This window comes from Neospora caninum, chromosome V, assembly GCF_000208865.1.
Source record: "Neospora caninum Liverpool complete genome, chromosome V".
NCBI lineage: Eukaryota > Apicomplexa > Conoidasida > Eucoccidiorida > Sarcocystidae > Neospora > Neospora caninum.
The window spans coordinates 1,886,340-1,905,856 of record NC_018391.1 but is presented as its reverse complement, the minus strand read 5'-3'; the positions used below and the strand labels follow the sequence as shown (position 1 = coordinate 1,905,856).

Genomic DNA, 19,517 nt, shown 5'->3' with positions numbered 1-19,517 from the left:
CTCCGTGAAAAAAGAGATCACGAGAGCTCGGCCAGAGAGAATCACTGGAGGATTTCTGTGTGCGTTGAAGAAAAACTTAGTGTCTTTGAATGCATGCCTTCAATGCCACGGAAATGACAGAAAACCCGTTTCCCCTAAATCTTCGGCTTCCCAGGTCGGGAGTACACGCGATACCGGCTACACAGTGACTCGTGTTCAGGAGCACGAATCATCATGCGTCTTGGGATTAGTCGTCAAGCAGTGGGGTCTAGCGACAACCGCGCTGTTTTTCCGCATGAAAGAACACGGAAGAACCCGGCTTCCATGCTCGTTATTCCCATATATATATATATATATATATATATGTATATATATACACGCGAGTCAGCGGCCGGTGGTTCACGAGAGTGGAAAAAGGTGTGGAACCTTACAGATTTGTGAGGGCAATGGTGTGTCTGGCCTCAACAAGGCAAAAACTGAAGGCATTGCCGAGAGCGGCAACGAAAGCACCCGGCTGTTCTCAGAAAGAAAGAACCAACCGGGTGGCGACTGCGAAGCCGTCTCAAAAGTCGGGAGTGCGATCATGCGGCAAACGCCCTCCGCCGTTCTCAGCTGACGGAAGGATGACGGGTATTTTCTCACCAGTACGGTTCGAAGAGGCCACGATCGATTCGAAATCAAACGCGCTCGCCGCAGAACAAGTGTTTCTTATTGTTTTAGTAGAGGAGAAACGCTGGCGTTATTCTTGCTAGGCACGCCGGGCGAGTGGGTGCGACAGACTGTCCACGGTGACACATGCAGAAACCGACTTTTCTGTTTGTCGAAACATCGCGAAAAGGCATCGTTCACGAGCACTGCATCAGCCAACTGCATCGCTTTACTTTTTTTGGACCACGTCCCAGCGAGCTGCTGCGGCTCCTCAGGCGCTTCGCCGCGGGAACGAAACAAGTGGGAAGGCGCACCTTATGACCCGCCAGAACCGGATAAAAGCAAAGAATACGAGAAGAGAAGCTAACGAAGGCGTGAATCACGCTATGAGGCAAAAAGGCTCAAACGCGAGAAGCGAGAAAGTAGTCGCGATGAACAACATGAGAAACACCGAAGCCAGAGGAACCGCAGGCAAAAACAACGAGAGAGCTACCGCGAAATCCAAATGATCGGTATTGCGTGGGTCAGTCGTTGTGACGAAGGAGAGTCGTTCTCTTCCTCCTCCTTTGAGGATCCGTGGTTCCCAGTCTCTTTTCCGGCTGGGAGGCCTCTTTTTGTGTACATCGCCGTTTCCTCTTACTCCTTGAACTCTCTCTGCATACTGCCCTTCAAAGGCGCTTTGACGGCTAAAAACTAGCCCATAAAATCCAACAAAGGACAAAGCTGCCTCTCTGTCCTCTCCTCTCTTTGCGCCGGCGTCGTGCTTCTCTCCAGACTTCATCTGCGAATTCTACTCTCGCCAGCTTCTCACAAATAACGAGGAGGCGGCGCAGGCGGCGGCGGCCTGGGATGGGGAATCGCGAACTCGTTTGGCAGGTCTGAGAAGGGAAAACCAGGGTGTTTCCGATCTTCAAACCGAACGCGTTTCTTTTCCTCTTTTTTGCTCTCTGCGTCTATTCCGGTTGGCCGATCGGCGTCGCCGTCGGACCCACCCGAAGAAGGCGGAAGGCCGTGCCGTGTGTCTCTCTTGCCAGGAGGGGACTCCTGTCGTCTGGAGTCTCCAGAAGGCGGAGGAGCGAAGGAACCGAGAGAATAGGACACGTACGTTGGGTTCCCTCCCCCATACGTGCGCCGCGCGCGAATGAGCCGAGCGTCGGCATCATGCGCGACTCTTTGGATACCTGAAGGAAACAGATTTCACGGGATTTCACGTCCGCATTTATCTTGTACGCAATCTACGCCCCTACATGTCTTCCCCTGCTCCGATGTTCGCTCCGCTACGCCCGCGCCAATCTGGTGCCTGCCTGGCAAGGGCGAAGACGCCTTCTGCTGAGCGCCTCTCTTTGGTCATATCTGCCCCGCTCTGCGTTCTTCTTGCGTCTCGGTTCCTCTCTCCACGAGCAACGTTCAAGTGTCCTGCCTATAGGGACGCGAGCGACGCTGAAAAAAAAACCAAGCCTGTCACCCAGCCGCAAAGTCCCCACTCTCGCAAAAAGAAACAGAACCTTCCGAAGCCTCACGGGGCGGGTTGAAAAGCGACAAGAGCCAGTAAAAAAAGCCAGAAAAAGGCGCAATCCAGTTCTCACCGAAAGGCGAAGATCCGCCAGAGACGAACTCGCCCTTTTGTAGCCACGCGGACGGGCGTGTGGGGTCATCAGGCTTGGTCGGAGGCAGCTGACCGGCTTCCGAGCTGCGGTCTTCGTCGTCGACTTCACGTTCAGCGCCCGCCTTCTTCCCATCCGACGCCGCAGGCACATCTATCAGCATGCGACTAAAGTCTGAGCACCATCCGCACGGAAAAGACCAGGACGTTGCAGGCGTCGATAGCAAACACGGAAAAAGTTGTGCTTCTCTCTGCGACTGTGAGGACGCACCCCTAAGCACACCCCTCGACACGCACACCAGCAGACATGCAAATAAGTATATATATATATATATATATATATATATAGGAAATGGACAGATACATGAAACCACATGAACACACAGGTGAGCTTGCAAGCACGTGCAGCTTGATCCAGACAGCACGGTGAACGGCATGTGAGAGTATACAACTGTTCTCTCCAGCACCCGAGTTCGAAGCCGTTGCCGCAACTCGCGCGACGGCGTTGAGAGGAAACACGAGGCGTTTTTTACGATCCTATAGACTGGTTAGACGCGTCTCCGCCTGCCGGTTAGAGTTCCCCGGTCAACCATCCCTTTGGACTTGTATCTCAGCTGAGAACTTTGTTTCCAAAGCGTGCGAAAAGAGATGCCCGCCGTCAGGCACACCCGGGCAAGACTCGTGCGGTTACTCACCGCGCTGCCAGAAACTCGACTTGAAGGCCTCCACGGGCTCGCGCTCACACGCTGTAAGCATTTCCCGGCGCAGGTGCTTTTTGCTGCAAAACAGGAAAGCGGAAAGGAGGCCGTTGGCACGTATAGGCGCCAGAGAGGTTGGCAAAAAGGCGTTCACGTCGGCGATTCAACGCCGCGGATGCACAGGAAAAACGAGACCGAGAGGAAACGCATGCGAGGAGCAGCAGAGAATGCGACAGGCAGACAGGAGAAGTGCTCAAGAGGTGGACGCGTGCCGCAAAAGCGCGTCGTGGAAGCACGGCGAAGGGGCTACGGAAGAACCCAGTCGACTGACAGGAAGCGGGGGAAATCTCCAGAGAGATACCCACGGCCATACAGAGTGCCTGTTTCTTGTGCGTCACAAAGGTTCACACGATGCAATAACTGTATATACGTCGAGGGCGGCGCGGATCCTGTCTTTTTGGAGAGTTGTAAAACGACCGTTTACTCTCTACCGATACATGGAGAAGCGAGTGCAGGCCCCGGAGTTCGGAAGGCCGTCTTTCCGTGTTTTAAGAATGTGTGTTCCTGGCGCCTTACAGACTGAGTTGAGTAAGGCGGAGAATGTACTGCGTATTCTCTTTGAGAGCCGCTTTCTCCGCTTCGACTGCTTTCCTTCGCCGCTCAAGTTCTTCTGCCATCCCGGAGACGAATTTCAGTCTCTGTGCCTTGAAACGCGCCTCGCGTTGTCGAAGTTCAGCTTCCTTCTTTTCCATATTTTTGTGACGCTGCGAGAGACACGGATGTGAACAGCCAACGGGCACAGCCGCGGTCGCGTGCTCGCCGCTCGCACGAAGAGCCGAGGCAGTCAACCGCCTCCAGGGTAGCCTTTCACGCCTGCCGCATGTGCTACTTCGCTCGCAACCCCTTGCACAACACCTCTCCGGTGGTCCCGGCTTCCTGTTTTCCGTCCGGCCTCTTTTCTCCCCGTTCCGCGGAAAGACTCTCGTCTCCACGACCCCCACCTGGGGACAGCCTTCCGGGAAAACTTCCTCGCTTCCGCTTCGTGGATGCCTACCTGGATAAGGTCTTGGCGGCGCTTCCTGTGCGCCTCGCGGACCTCGGTGGGGTTTTCCAGCTCAAGAGCCACCGGAAGGGAATCCACCACGGCGTAGTGGATAGACTTGTACGTGACATCCATTCCCTCTTGCAACTGTGAAACGGAGACACAACAGTCCCCAACGACACACACACACAAACACTCATCTCCCAAAGGCGAAACACGCATACAGATGTATACATATAGACATACCTACATACACTATACATATATATATATATATATATATATGCATGCATGTCTGAGTGTTTGGAGACAATCGCTGCATGCAAATGCGAATGTGTGTGTCCGAAATGGGGCGCAAGCCGCCAGCGCGACACACTGTCGCCGTGCTATGGAGACGTTAGGCAGATGTGGCGTCGCATGCGTTTTTCTCTGGTGAGGCGTCTCCGTCTCACGCGTGCGATGAAGTCGATGTACTGATTCAAGCGTTCGCGATTGCCCTTCTCGACGACGTCGTGGAAACTGCCGACGCGGCCGTGCGCCTTGAGGTTCTTCATGACCGACTGAATCGTGCTCTGCAGCAGAAAGGGGAGAGAGGGGGTTCTGGACCTCGTGAGACGTTCGCTTCTTGAAAAACGTTTATCTGCAGAAACAGTCGCCCCTTTGCACGTCTCGATGAACCCCCTCGATGGACGCGCGCCTCGAGCCACGACGCTACCCTTCCCGTAAAAACGAGGACGAAACGCTGACGGAGTGCGCCTTTGAGGAAGCAACACACGGCGCCGGCGAGTTCCTCTTTCCGTCCCTTTCTTTCCGCCGTGGGATAACTTCACATCTTTCTGCGTAGCGGTGTGGGGCGACCAGGAGTCCGCCCGGACTCGTGCAGCAGTTTGTACGCCCTCTGATGCAGCCACGGAAAAAAGAATTCCTCAGCCCTCTGCAGGCGGGAAACAACGTTTCCGAGAGTGAGAACCCCCCCCCCCCCGCGGCAACCATGGCAAACGCATCAGTTGTGTGTATTTCACGTGTCCCATTCGGCTCGGCCTCCTCGTCGAGAACGCTCCTTACATCGCGATTGAGGAGATCTTTGGAATACTGCACGAGGTTCTGGGTCGTCTCTGTAGGGACCGGGGCGAAACAGCACGGGCACAGGCTTTCCTCGTTTTCCCAGTGAAGTGCTTCACACCTCACCAGACCTGCTAACGACGTCCAGGCAGGAACTCTGGAAAACCTGCCATCAACATGCATCCAGTCCCACCCTGTGCTTCCTTTCACAGACACTCGAGCTCCGCCCGGGCGGCTACGATCCCTCACGATTCATCCACACACAGCCGTCAAGAGCGCTGCGCAGGAGACGCCGAGTTTTTACTCGCCCCGCGCGTCAGCCTGGGTATTTCCGAGAGAACAACCGGGAACCGGTCGGGGAGTACGTCGATGCAAAAGACGTTTTCCGACCAGAGGCAACTGAATTTGCGTGCAGTGCCCGCATAGGATGGGACCAGCGAGCTCCTTGCCTCAACAAAAACGACGGATGCCAATCTCAACAGACGTCTGACAGAGTCCATCTAGGGAGGGAGATTGGGAGAACGAGGAAAGCGACCGACAGGATGGGAGACAGAGCGACAGAAGCACTCACCTCGCAGGTGCGCTTCTGTGGTGTCTGTCTGAAGGGAAAACAGAAAGTCACCCAAGCACGAGGCATTCCCCACTTGGGAGGCTGCGAGAAAGAAACAGATTTCAACGGAGAAATCGGACGCCGTGCGCCCTCACCCTTCACCCAAAGCGGCCCATGTCTTTTTGTGTCCCTGGCGATGTGTTTTCACCCCGCGTCTTGTCCGAACCGAGAGTGACTCCGAACGCATCCCGTCCTGTCAGCGACAAGCAACAGCCTCTGGAAGCGACCCTTCCCCCCACTTTTTCCACGCGCGAACTGACCGTGTCGAGAGACGAAAAAACGACCAGATAAGCGTTGGTCCGGGGCCGAGAGTCGCGGCACAGCCCCTACTCTCCGAGGTCCTCGCGTCTGCTTATCTGACCCAAACTATGCTCTTTCGTTGACCCCCTTGCTTCTTCGTCTGCGCCGTCAAGCCGGCAGCCAGACCCCGCGACTTACCACGACGGCGTCGTAGTCCAGGTTGGCCTTCTGCAAGATACGCGTTGCTTCCTCCAAAGAGGGGAAAGGCGGATACGGAGACAGCGCAGGCGGATTCTTCGTCTGGCTCCACCGCTCGCGGCACCTCTCGGCGAGGGTCATGAGGCTGTCTAACGGATTCGTCACGTTCACGGTGTCGCTCAGGCGCTGGGCGGATGCACGGAGTCACAGATGACAAGAAAGTCGGCGGCCGGGAAGAAGTAGAGAGCTGAGACTTCCCGACCACTTCCACGAGACACAGTCTCTCCTGCGACGGGAGAAATGCGGGCGCATCAGAGAGTTCTAGTCGGCGCCTGCGCATCCAAGTCGGTTCGCCGCATATCGCCATATATTCGGGGATCTCGGGCGATTGCGTACCACGACCAACTACGTCCATCGGGTGTCGGTATCTCACTACGCGAGTATTCTTCAGTTTTCCTAGGGACAATAAGGTCGCTTTCACCAAAAACACAAACGTGACCGCACTGCCGGCTGCTCGTGTACCCGGAACGTGTTTCTAGAAAAGACAAAACGTGGAAGGAAACACGCATCAAGGAGCAGGCCCAAGTGTGGCGCGACAACGTGAAGAAGAAGCGAGAAAGGCGTACCTCGGGAGGAGGTTCATCCTCAACAGGACCGCCAGGGCGCGGTCGAAAGGGAGCGCCTTTGATGGCGCGCCCGTGGTAGGAAACTGGAAGCATCCATCAAACACATTTTACACAGAGCATTTGGACGTGGCGACCAGATGTGGAGATGAAAACAGAAAATGCAAAAGACCGAACGCGAAGAAAACGCCTCGATGGATTTTCCCGAGCAAAAAAGAACCTGAGGGGGGGGCCATGTGCGAGGCCTTGACGAGCACGCAAACCCGCGCGCAGGCGAAGAAGCAGAGAAACCCGAGAACGCAGCGGATGCAGACGGCGGAAATTTCACTAAACACTGAAGAGAGACTCGGAAAGGAAAAGCGGCCAAGACGGAGGAGAAAGACACCAAATTCTAGAGGGAAAAGTGGTGCCGGAGGGCTGAGAAGAAGAGCCAAAGCGTGGGGCAGCAACGAGGCGAGACGCGCGAGGAAGTGAGAAGCACGGAGAAAGAAAAAACAGAACAGTAATGCACAGAGAAGAACGGATGCCGGACAGGGCGAAAGAAAAAAAGCTTTTTCGTGCGACGCAGCGCAGCACAAATGGGACGCAGGTAAAAGCGTGCGAGATAGGGGCGGAAACCGGTGGAGCGCACCAACCACTGAAAAGGCGATACGGGCGTGATAGAAGACAAGAGCTTACTGCGGATCTCGACGAAGTGTTTTTCAGCCCCTTGAGGGACGTAGTACTTCACCCAATACTGCACGGATCAGAACCATATATGCAAACGTATATCTATACACTTGCACATCCACGTACACCACTACGTCGTCAATTGCATATATATATATATATATATATATAGAGAGAGAGAGAGAGAGAGACATCTGCTTGTGAGCACAAAGGGATCAGTGAGACAGAGTGTGCAGCCGGACGAAGACCACGACACCTACAGCTGTCGACTCAAATGGTGCTTTCAGCTCCTGCCACAAACGTGTTTCCCCCTATAGCCATAAATATGTACATATGTATATATATGTATATATATGTATATATGTATATATATATATATATATATCTGCCTGAAACAGCGAGGAGAAAACTAAAGCGAGACCAGCGGAGCATGTAATACGGATCCATTTGAACCACTACACTTTGCGGCTGACTGCATCTTTTATGTCTTCTTTTCCTGATTGAGTGCAGAGCTGCATGCGTCTCGCGGATCCTGCGCGTCCTCTTCTAGTCGACTGCACTTGGTGGCAAAGACCCAAACCTATGCAGGAAGGGTGGACGGCGGCCAAGCAGAAAAGAGAGGTGTCTGGGGGTGCGAAAAGGACTACCGCAGGCGAGAACGGCGCTTTTCCGGGGAGGAAGCCTAGACGAAGGCAAAGACGGTGAGGACAAGGGTTACAACGTACCGTCCCATCGTTCATGTCTGTTGTTTCGACAATTTTGGCAGCGCCCGAGGCCGTGACGGTAAACGTGTCTCCGCCGCTGAGGGGCAAATGGAAACAACGGTTTGAAGATGGGGCGCGAACAGCGGTTCGCCTTCCTCGCTCGCCTCTCTTGAGAGGAAATGTGGAGAAGAGGAGGAAAACGAACCGAAAAAACAACGCTTCACCAAGAGGTTCACAACGCGTCAGGGGCGTGGGCGGTCGAGCGAAGTCTGGCGAGAACGCAGAGGCGCACGGATATCGAAAGGAAACACGGGAAGACGTTCTCACGGAAGCGAGAGACCCACGTTTTCACATTGTTGCCGCTGGCATCCTTGGCTTGGATGACGATTTCCTAAAAACAACGCATCCACAGCACGCTTTTCGAACTTTTCAGGAAGAAGAAATTCCCCATGGGGTTCAGTGAAAGGAAGGACACCTGGGAAGAGAACCTTCGCGTGGATACCCCTTCACGCCTGACGGCGCCGACCTTTCAGCGAGTCGCAGCCGCACCAGAGACGCCGCAGTATGGGCGGGCGATTTCGTCTGCGAGACTTCCTCCGAACCGCCACACAGGACATAAGCGCCTCGCCCATTCACACCCGGAAAGGGACGGGGAGTCACTATCCAGATGTACAGCAGGACAGCTCTGTTCACACGCGTGGTCGCGCAGGCGCCATACAGAGAAGACGTGCACGACTCCACTTCTCCGGACGCAGACACCTCTACGAGGCGGTATGCAGGCACAGTATCCACACATATACAGCGATATATATATATATATATGTATCCACGTATATATCGATACATATATATATATATATATACATGGCCATATATGGCCGTAGAGTACAGGGTTGTGGAAGTGGAAGATTATGAGAGCCCCTCCGTTGGGCGGCTGTGCGCGCTTGCGCCGCCTTCTTTTCTCCGGAGCCGAAGCCGCGCTTACACTGAAGCCGCCTCCCAGAGCGAAGAACTTGGTCCCGTCTCCATACGCTTCAGAACACTCCGCAGTTGTCGCCCCTGGCTGGACGTTCACGCGGTAGGGCGAGTCTGACTCGAGCACATCACAAGCGGAACAGAGAGCAGGCATGAAGCACAAAACAGAAAAGACCACGCTTGTAGGCATACCCCGCCACGGCACACACACAGATCGATACTACATCAATGTGGACCCACGCTCGCTTACCCCATACACGCAGAAACGCGTGAAAATCAACATCTACGAAGCCGCATATATCCACACACGCATCCATACCTTATATATACATCTATATATGCACATACAAATATGTATGTATATGCATATATAAGTATGTGTGAAAGGGTGGAAGCACTTTCGCGAAACGACTATGCCATCCATGCGCATTCGATCCCATGGCGCAGGTTCTCTTTGCGCTCGACCGCTGGAGACAAAGAACTCGGAGACGAGTCGGTGCGACGACACTCCGCGCGTATGTAAGCCTTGGACGGGCGTATCCAGCTGTGGAAGTGTTTCCGTTCTGATGCGAGATAGACCACCAGTCTTTCTGAAGCACGGAAGCCGCGAAAAGCGGCAGCCTTGCAGCGGAGTCCTCCATCGATTCTGGGGCAGAATTCTACTTCGTGCGACCCTTCTCTTGCTGCACATGTCCTTCGCCGTCTTCGCCACTCTTGCAGCCGCCGGCGTAGACAGCTGCCGTCTCAGTCTTACCTGCTACAAGAACCCGATCATTCAGGTAGACATAGATGGAGTGAGGCGCGGCCACTGTGCAGTAGTAGTGCACCTGCAGAGCGGACGGAAACAGAAAAGTCCCCAACCTTGCGACGGAGAGAAGGCGGGCGCCAGGAAGGACAGCGAATCAGGTGGCCGGCGAGACACTCCACGTGCAGAGTTAACCAGAAGGGGAAGGCGCGAAAAAAGGGAGAGTGTGAGAAGAGAAAGCCAGGCGAGGAAAGACGCTGAGGAAAAGGGGAAGCGAGAATCAAAGCGACAGGCAAAAAAGACGGAGGACAAGATCGGCAACATAAACACGCACGCGAGTGTAGCGTCCTAGCCAGCGCGAGAGAGAGAGAGACAGAAGGCCACACACACCGGGGGACACACGTCTATGGAAATGTCTATATATATATATATATATATATAGAGAGAGAGAGAGATTTGTATGTAAATATATATATATATATGAATATATATAGATACCGTTGCAGGTATACATATATCGATATATGGGTTCACGGTGCGAGTCGACTGAAGCACTACCATTATGAGCGCACGCATGTCTTTCTCGTTTGGTCCTTTGGCCCAATTTGTCGGCGGAATCTGCCGTTTATGCCTACTGTGTAGGTTCCGTCTCCGCGGTTGTACACGTATCCGTCGAGCGTATCCTTTCTTCTTCGGTGCGCCGATCGGGTGCCTGGAGGCCGATACTGATTCAGTCTCTCAGCGTCGGAGTCGTAGTCGTCTTCCGGGCCGTCTGTGTCTTGCCCGTTTCTCCACCGCGTCCCAGGCCGCTCAGCCGCTGGGACTTTCGCACGGTCCACGTAGACCGTGAACGAGGCGTCTCCGCTTCGCAGGAAGGCCCCGTCGGCGTTGACGGCCTGGATTGTGAACTGAAAGTGGAAACAGTCACCAGGACGACGGCACGACGCACTTGAGCCTCTTTCCACGTGGTTGGACAACGCTTCCTCGCATCCCATTCTCACTTATCTGCCTCACTCCCCCGCACTGTTTCCACGCGCGCTCCCTCCACAGAGTGTCATGACAGACGGCGAAAGCTAGCATCTGCAGCTTTTCCAGCTGCAGCGATGCACGCGCTGGATGACGGAAGTCGTGAACGAGGAATCAGCCTGCAGGCGCACTGAAGAGTGAAGCATTTCACATGACACCAAACCCGCCGACTGCCTCTGAAGGCCGCGGCATGCGCGTAAAAGAGGCATCAAGAAAACGCAACTCTGCGGCAAAAGGAAACGCTTCCCACGGGCGTCAGAGGTCTGTGCGCGACGAGCTGGAAAGGCGTGCGCCGGTCCAGAGCGGCGTGAAAAAACGGAAGCGCACGGAAAGGTATACTTTTCGTATTCCCATCGCGATTTTCGATCCGAGAGAAAGTGCCCCGTGTTGTCTCCTCAAAAGACAGGCACACGTCGTAACGGCACTGGGATGCTGTTGAGCTTCAGAAGACCAAGGGGAACTGGAAGGGAAGGGTCTACGCCGCAAAGGCACCAACTGCATGAGCGTTCACTGCAGAGAAAAGCTCCATTTCTGCTTACGTTCGCGAGGCGCCCCGCCTCCGCGTGCTCGAGACCGGGGCCGAAAACGCGGCATAGCGCGGCGTCTGCCTCCGACTTCAAATCATGCGCCGGCCGGAACTCCCCACATTCGAGGTCCTAGAAAAGCGAGAAGAGACGAAAAAGAGACAGAAGTAGACGGAGACGAAACGAACAGGGCGCGGCTCGGGCAGAGAAGCAAGGTGGGCGAAGCGATGGAAGGACGCGAGACAGGTCAGGCTCCAAGGCGACACAGGGGGGATGCGGGGGTGAGACGGGTGTTTCCTTGGCACGCCATCGCGAAACAAGGTGATGAAGATCGAACAGAAGCCGATCACAGAGAAGCAGCTGCCGCAAGGAACTCGAATCGACAAGACAAACGTCCAAACACGCAGGAGAGAGCGCGAGCGAAAAAGAACGCAAAGGCAAAAAGGTGACCGAAACCTAGAGAACGAAATATCGGCCGCGGAAACAAGAAACAGGGCGTGAGAAACGACGAAAGTTCCAAGGGTCAGGATCTCCTTTGTTCGAGACAAGGCGACTTGCCTCGTGTAACGGAGGGACAAAAAGAGCCGACGAAGGAGCTGTGAGCCTGAGACCAGGAGGCAAAACGCAGAAGAAGAAATCCTGGGTTGCACGTTTACATGCAGGCTCACAAGTTGAAAGCGTTCCATTGGCACTGATGCCACAGTGTTTGCATGCAATTCGTACAGTCTCGCACGTGGCCACGCGAATAAGGCAAGAAAGGCAGACTCGATGCGGAGTACCAGAACGTGTCACGAGGGCTCGATGTGTCCCGAGGCGGAGGTAGCAGGGTGGAAAAGAGATCTTGACGACGTGCACGCACAAGTCGCTTCTCGCAAAAACAGCTGAAGCCAGACATTAGAGTTGATGAGTTCTGTCTGGTGGCTCTTGTGTACACCGGCGGCGAAGCAGCTAGACAACTATCGAAGGGGAGAGACAGCCTTGTGCATCTTCGTCGTGGAACACCTAGGGAAAGGTCGTCTGCTGCGTGTGTCCCACGTCGATCCACTTTGTGTTGGACGGCTTACAGAGCTCGCCTCCGTCTCGGTTTGCCGTACGCGTCCAGCATGCCTACAGGAAAAACAGCAAACGTCGAAACTGCTCCTGTGGACGACACCGCCGTGGACGATACATTCAGCAGAAGAGAGCCTACGACATATGCGTGTGTGCGTTCATACGCACTTGCGTTCCATGCAGGCAAAAACAGGTACGCGAATCTTTTCGAAAGTGCCGGGCACGGTATGGCCGCGCTGGGCTCCACTATCGCATTCGAAGCCATTCACACGGCGAGAAATGTCCAGAGCATCGCGGCGGCAGAAGGCGTTCACTATCGAGAGATGCGTGCATACATATACGGGTCTGAGGCGCGACAAAGTAGCTGGCCGGCCAACACGCTCTGATTCTTTCTTTCTCGTGGCCCGTCCCTCTAGTCGTTTTTGCACAGAGGAAAGAACTGCAGTTCAGAAACTTCATCTGTTCGGTTTTTAGCGTTCTGACCTAGATAAGCGGTCTTGTCTGTCGGGGAGAACAGATCGGAGACGAGAGGAAACCGGGCTCGAGAATGATCCTCTGCAAACCGCTCTCTGTCTTGTTGTACGTGGGCCGCCGCAGCCTGCTCCCAGGGCAAAGAGCGGTCCTTGGAAACCCCCTGAGCAGTCGGTTCTCTGGGACTCGCGAGGCCGTTGGACACGTCCTGTTCCCCGCCAAGAGGAAGGGTTTGTACGGGAAGAGTCAACAGAGGCAAGACTCTGTCTTCCCTACCCTGTTCCTCCTGTTCTTGCGCAGACCACCGCGCTGAGCCCAGTGACCGGCGCGCTGACTGAGAGGGAGAGAGTGCATCGAATGGCCCCTCGTCTTCTGCGACGTAACTGAACTCGGAGGAAAAGAATGAGGATCTCTCCGGAGGATACAGAGAGGCGGCATTCAGGAGTGTCGGGCTGTCACCCTGTGCGGCAGACCCGGACGTACTCGACGCGCGGCTCTTCTTCTCGCCTTCCTTCTCCGAGTGTTGCCGGGGCCCGGTTCTCTCCAGTTCACCCACAGCGTTCTCTTTCCCCTCCGCCATCGGTTCCCTGACCGAGCTCCGGGATCCGCCTTTGGGCAAAAGAGCTGGACCGGAAGGTGCGGGAGGACTGAGCGGTCCAGCGGGGCCCTTGCCTCGCAAGCTTGCCTTCTGCACCAGAGCGACGCCAGACGCTGACCTTCCGGTGCGGGATCCAGGGAGAGAAGACAACGAGGATACCTTCGAAGCAGGCTTTAGGGTGGAGGCTGCAAAACGAGAAGATAACGAGGCGCCTTTCTTCGGCAGCGGGGAAGCATCGCCGACGCGAGATGGGGTGCTCTGGTCGGCAGCCGGACCAACCGCGCCGTCTGTGGTTTCCTTTTCATCGGAACCAAGCGACCGGAGAAGAGCCAGCAGACTGTCGTGAGAGGCAAGGCCTGATGAAGGGTGAGAGCCGCGACCCAGCGGGGAACGGTCACCGGACGCGGGATTGCTCGACGCGGCCTTCCTGCCGCCAAACTGTTTCGTCAGCAGTCCTTCCGAGCCAGCTTTCGCCGTCGCAGCATCAAGCGAAGGCAGTTCTCCCTCACGCGCATCTCCATTTTGGTTCACGCTTTGAACGAAAGAAGCCGACGGCGCGTCCATATCATGGACAGCCGCGAAAGCAAATCTCCGGCGGGGCCGCGGAAACATTCCGTCGAGCGAAAGCAGTGCACAATCCCTTTTTCCCAGCCAAGCGCTGAGACCCTATCGCGCTGTGAAAGGAGATTTCTTCAGTGTGCTCGAGAAGACGAGCGGAAGTGAAGAGCGAGAATATGAGCCGGCACGCGAACGTCGCGCGCCTTGACGAATCGAAGAGAGCTATGAAGTAAGACACGCCGTACGCGACGCGACTTGTTGGGCTGGTATGTCAACAGGAGGGGAGTTCGAAGTGGAGATAGAAGAACGGGACGACGAACGGAAGAAAGAAGGGAAAGGGGTGAGAGGAGAGAAGACACGCAGCAGAGCGAGAAGACAGACACGCAGCGGCTGACAGGTCCGAAGGGACGGCAGGAAACTCGAAAAGACAGGTGTGAGGTGGAGGAACGAAGGAACGGCGGACAAAAACATCTGCTCCTCCAAAGAACCTTTGTTACTTTGAGCAGCGGAGAGCCGCTCGCGAAAAACGCCTCCAGTGAGGATTGGATTTTGGCTGAATTATGAGATCCTCGGGAGACGCGAGACCCGCGCCGTATATACACCCCGGGCGGGAGGGCCGGTGGTTTGCCGAGAAGTTCCAACGGCTCATCTGGTCGGATAGCAGAAAACCTTGCCTAGAACATCTTTCAACGGAGCTGGGATTGAAAAACAGCAATTGCTTATACAGTCCATGCGCAGGCGCGCGTAGGCATGTCGAGAGAGAGTCGGTCATGTAGGGGATACCTCTCCCCGAGAAGCCGGCGTGATTTGCGCTAAATCCATAGTGGAATCGCCGATGAAACTGGACAGGATAGAAGCAGGGTTGTAAATGGCACGCGTCGTACACATTGAATCGCGCAACGAAATCGAAGAGTTACCACGAATCTAGAAAAGTGAAAGTTCCTGGGCATGTCGTGTGACCCGCGCGCTTTTTTGGCGAAGACACGCGAACTGATGGGGGGCTGAAGCCGAGTAGCGGGCTGCGGAGAGATGGCGCTTCAGATCTTGCTTTTTCTTCACACACTCATCAGCATGAAACGAAGAACCGAGGCTGTTGCCGGTAACGTTTCTTCTGTTTCTGCTAAAAGTGCACTTCGCTTTCGAAGGCGAACGAGTCAATCCTCTGGCCCGGCGTCCGAGCGAGGCACGTCTTGCGAGCATCGACATCGAAAAGAGTTGCAACTGAGACAGCGAGGATTTTTTCTCGTGAGGCAACACGACCAGTGGTTCACTATATCAAACTGCCGCTGTTGCAGAAAGCTGCCACGCACACGAACGTGTCGCAGCATCCTTGAATTCATCAGGTAGCCATGTGTGTGACCAGGTTCGTTTTGAAACACACACAACGCAGCCGAAAAACAGGCGTTGAGACCGTGTAAAAGGCACAGAAACACCACCACAAACTACACCGCTCTTCTGGACTGGACGAGAGCGGAAAAGGTCAAAAATGGGGCATATGCTCTCTAGAAAAAACTCTCTTACCGTTCGAGCGAAAGGGATTCGATTCCGTCGAGTTTAGGACGCAACGCCGCGTGACGATGTCGATCAGCAGCGCGTAACTGCGAAAAAGAAAGGCGCCGTCCATATACGCAGTGGCTGCGTGAGAGAGAGGCTGTGTGTCTGGTGATTCTACGCTTCGAGGGGAGCGCGGAATGCGCAGATGGAAGAAACGTGAGTCCTGTCCAACGTGTCGGGACAAAACGTTCAACTCCACGGGTGTTCGAGATCCGGGCTAACACACGCCAGCATCTCACTGAACAATGTGGTGGAACGGCAGTCAAATTCAGACGGGCGGCCTGTGTACCAGCAATGTCTAGAACCTGATGCTACTCATGGGTATCATTTCTTGTCTATCACGAACGACGGGAGGTTTGCAGGTATGTTTCTTTCATGTGTGACGGGCGTTTTCGGCCAGCGGGTCATAGCTGGTTTTTCCTAGCAGAGCGCGATCCATCTCTGGATTACTCGGTTGCAGTTTCTCCGCGTGTCGCGCTCATCCGTGGCGAGGAAAATGTTACGTGTTTCCCGGACGATCGTGGCGCATCTCCTTCCCACTTTTAGAGCTTTGAATACACCCGGCCTCTCCAGGTTCGCAGTTGATTGCGCCGGCAGGCACTTTTTTTTTAGACGGCGAGGGCCTGCATCAACTGGTGACGCTCGTGGGGCAGTTTGCTTCACGAGTTCATCAATCCGGCACACACATGGAGCTGGGACCGCTTCGTGTTTAGGGCAAAAGCGGCTCGGGTTGTTTCGGTGACTCTCGATGCTGCCTGGCAGTTCCGTGCGCGGCATGGTTCTATCCTATTTCTTGGCCGTTAAAATTCGGGTTTTCCGCACATATAACCCATATTTCCGCAACGACTTCCACTGAGACGACACACGAAAGACCAGTTATCCCAGAATGAATGCACTGCTAGTTCAGGGTTCGCTACATCTCGTTTTACCTGCATTCCTCAAACGCCCTTTCTTCCACGAGGTTCCACACGCTACTCCCCGAAAGGAAAATCCGGTCCTCCAGGTGCGTCTCATTTCGAGAACAACTACCTCCCGTTTCAAAAGTAAAATGCCCACTTCCGAAACTCTTCCCTATCCTCCGCTGCATCCAAAAACAACGCTCTCTGTCATTTCTTTGGTACACCGCAACTATCCAGACGGGAGGACAGCCACAAGATCACATTGAACAGATGCAGGAATATTTTGGTGCCGCATCTCGCACTCTACACCTTCGCGTTTTCCGTCCCTTCACGTCTCGTCTGACATCTTCGGCACCACCCTCTCGGCGCATTTTTGCCGTCAATCACTGGAAGCGAAGAGAGGCAGCTGCATCGCGAGAACCGTCCAGGGTGTTGAGTTTGCCGGATAATACACACGCCTGAACGGTTCACGCTTTCGCTAAAGGGGTTTCGACGGGTCCGGCAATCCGCCCTAATTGTGGCCTGTCCACGCAGATGCCTGACGCAGCCTTGCATCCGCATTCATTTGACCTAGCCGTGCTCCGTCGTTTCGCAAATGTGGACTTGGCCACGACGTCGGATGCATCAGACGAAATGCGCCGAAGCTGGCAGCAGCCTGACGACTTCGGCGAGCCTTTGAGACCACCACCGACACCTGTGCCTGCGCTTGACTCAACGCAGCGACAACACCTTGCTCAGCTCTGGTAATCGCGTCGTGGACTCGTGCGATGTTCGTGGCTAAAGCGGTCCCCGCATCCGCGGGAAGAGTCGCCACAGCCGCCATCAGTGCCATGATTTGGCGCTCCGCCGTTCGCGCGTCGGTCGACACCCCGCTCACTTCAGACACGATCGGCTCCAGTTCCTTTTGGAGCTTCAGAGCCTTGAATTCTACGGTGTCTTCTTGGCTCTCCGGAACCGACTCGGCCGGGGGCAGAGCCGTGCTGGGCAATCGGTCCACACCGGCGCTCGCGCGACCGAGATGTTGCTGCGCCGCTTGCGCCGCTTCCAAGTCTTGCTTCTGACCAAGAGCAGCGGCGGTTTCGAAAATGCGCTGAAGAGCTGCGAGAAGTGGAGTCACGCGTTCCGCAACTTTACTCGAAACGGCCTGCAAGCGCTCTTCCTCCTTCTTGAAGAAAGCCAAACACGCCTCCGAGATCGCCCCCACAACCTCTTGAAGCTTGCCTGCCTCCGTTTCCAATTGCAACTGCTTCACCTCCATATCGGTGACGATGCGTTCCGCAGCAGCTTGGATCTGACACAGACACACAGCCCCACACGCGTGTTTCCTGTCGGAAAAACATTCCCCAGACCGACTCTCTCGCGCGCCTCTCTCTCGCGCGCCTCTCTCGCGCGCCTCTCTCTCGCGCGCCTCTCTCTCGCGCGGCTTCGCGATCGCTGCGAAAAAGCCGTTCCGCAGAGCCCCACGTCCAGATGCAGGCCCGTGCGTCGCCTGCGTGGCTCCGAGCCGCTCGCCAGCAACAGTCCCCGTCTTCCCCACACACGCCTTCTCGGCGCTCTCCGGAACGCACGTCGAGTGCGCGCGACAGTCAGGCGTCAGTCCTTACCTGAGCAGTTTCAAATTGCATGACGTGCCTTCGCTCCGAGTACGTGTGTGCGCGGCTTTGAAGTCCTGGGTCTTCGATCCCCCCGACCTCGCGTATCAGCGCATCCAGGCTGTTGACGCCGGCTGCGCAGCGGCTCAAGGCGGTTCGGACACGTCCGAGACTCTCTCCGCCGCGGGCCCTCGCGCTCGCAACCAGGTTCTGAGTTTCGTTCTCGAGGCCTCCAGAGAGGATGAACGCGTCCAACACGCACCCTTCGCGCGCAGCTGTCGCCTCCCTGAGTTCGTCCAGCTTCGTGCTGATCCTCTCACGGATCTGTGCTGCGTGGCCTGGCACCGCTTCGAGCTCCGTGAGCACGGCGCGCGCGTCTCCAAGACTTCTTACAGTTTCCTCGAGCACCATCTCCGCCTCAACCATCCGTGCCGCCACGTGCTGTTCTCGCCGCAGCCGTTCCTCCATGACCTGATTCATCGCGTCCTCTCTATTGAAAAAGCTGCTGGGGCCTTCGTATCTCTGCCTTTGCACGCGCGCATCGAACTCCATTAACTGGTGAAGCAAGCGCTGCTTCGTCTCTTCCAGGCGCGTGGCTTCTTCCTCGGAGGCCGCCTGTCTCTGACGGTACGAAACCAGGACCAGCCGCTGGAGCAGACTGCCCCGTTCCAGGCGTTGCTCGGGAGTGAGTTCAATCCCGTACGCGTCTCCTCCGTCGACACCTGGAGAGTCCCCGTGTCGCACTTGGGAACCCTCCGGCCTCGCGCTGCGGACACTCTGCACGCGCTTTTCGGGCGGCAACCCCCACCGGCTGTGTTCGCTTCGCTCGCGGCCAGAAGACGTCCGGGAAGAAGAAGCGGATCCCGTGGACTCGCGGTGCGCCGCGTTCGCCCCGCGCCGAGCGTGCCTGGTGCCAGAAAGTTGGGGACGGAGACTCGGGTCGAGAGCCTGCTCCAGGACTCTGTCTACCTCCTCGAGGAGCGCCTCTTGCTCACGCCCGCTGCGTTTGACGATGGCTTCGAAATCTTTCGTGCCTGCTGCGTCGCGGATTTCTTGCGTCAACTCTGCGTAGCGGCTCGCGAGGAGCTTGTACTTCTCGAAACCCAGGGGATCGGACCGCGGCAAAACAGTTTTCATATACGCGTGAGAGACGCCAAACTGCTCAGCTATTTGGCGAGAACCGTTTCGCCACCCGTGACCGACGGCGTCCTTGGCGCGTCGCACAACGTCGGCAACCACCGCCTCCGTGGAGACGATGGCCGGCAGCGGCGCGAGGAGAGCCCAGCGGGGCGACGCGGGCGAGTGCAGAAGGGAAAGCCCTGCGGCGAAGGAAAACGCGAGAAGATGCAGTGGCGTCAAATGGAGGCGTTTGTGCGCCTTTGGAGCGCCGCCACGGTTCGCCAGCCGGCTTTGCTGGCTTCGACCGGACTGGAAGCCGGCGGGCGCCAT

General features: G+C 55.9%; 2 protein-coding genes across 2 annotated transcripts; both read right to left on the bottom strand.

The window, feature by feature from the left end:
• Positions 1-1,434: 1,434 nt before the first annotated feature.
• Positions 1,435-14,077, bottom strand: NCLIV_014440 (Gelation factor, related; the record flags this gene model as incomplete). The annotated part of the gene is made up of 19 exons (XM_003881634.1): positions 1,435-1,808; positions 2,214-2,405; positions 2,926-3,008; positions 3,505-3,692; positions 3,983-4,117; positions 4,423-4,542; positions 5,604-5,684; positions 6,081-6,266; positions 6,707-6,789; positions 7,382-7,439; positions 8,098-8,173; positions 8,421-8,467; positions 9,062-9,165; positions 9,806-9,878; positions 10,432-10,704; positions 11,362-11,478; positions 11,535-11,706; positions 12,411-12,453; positions 12,880-14,077. 19 exons carry the CDS (start codon positions 14,075-14,077, stop codon positions 1,435-1,437), a joined length of 3,603 nt encoding a protein of 1,200 aa, XP_003881683.1.
• Positions 14,078-16,987: 2,910 nt separating this feature from the next.
• Positions 16,988-19,517, bottom strand: NCLIV_014430 (conserved hypothetical protein; the record flags this gene model as incomplete). Its single annotated transcript, XM_003881633.1, has 2 exons — positions 16,988-17,767; positions 18,081-19,517. 2 exons carry the CDS (start codon positions 19,515-19,517, stop codon positions 16,988-16,990), a joined length of 2,217 nt encoding a protein of 738 aa, XP_003881682.1.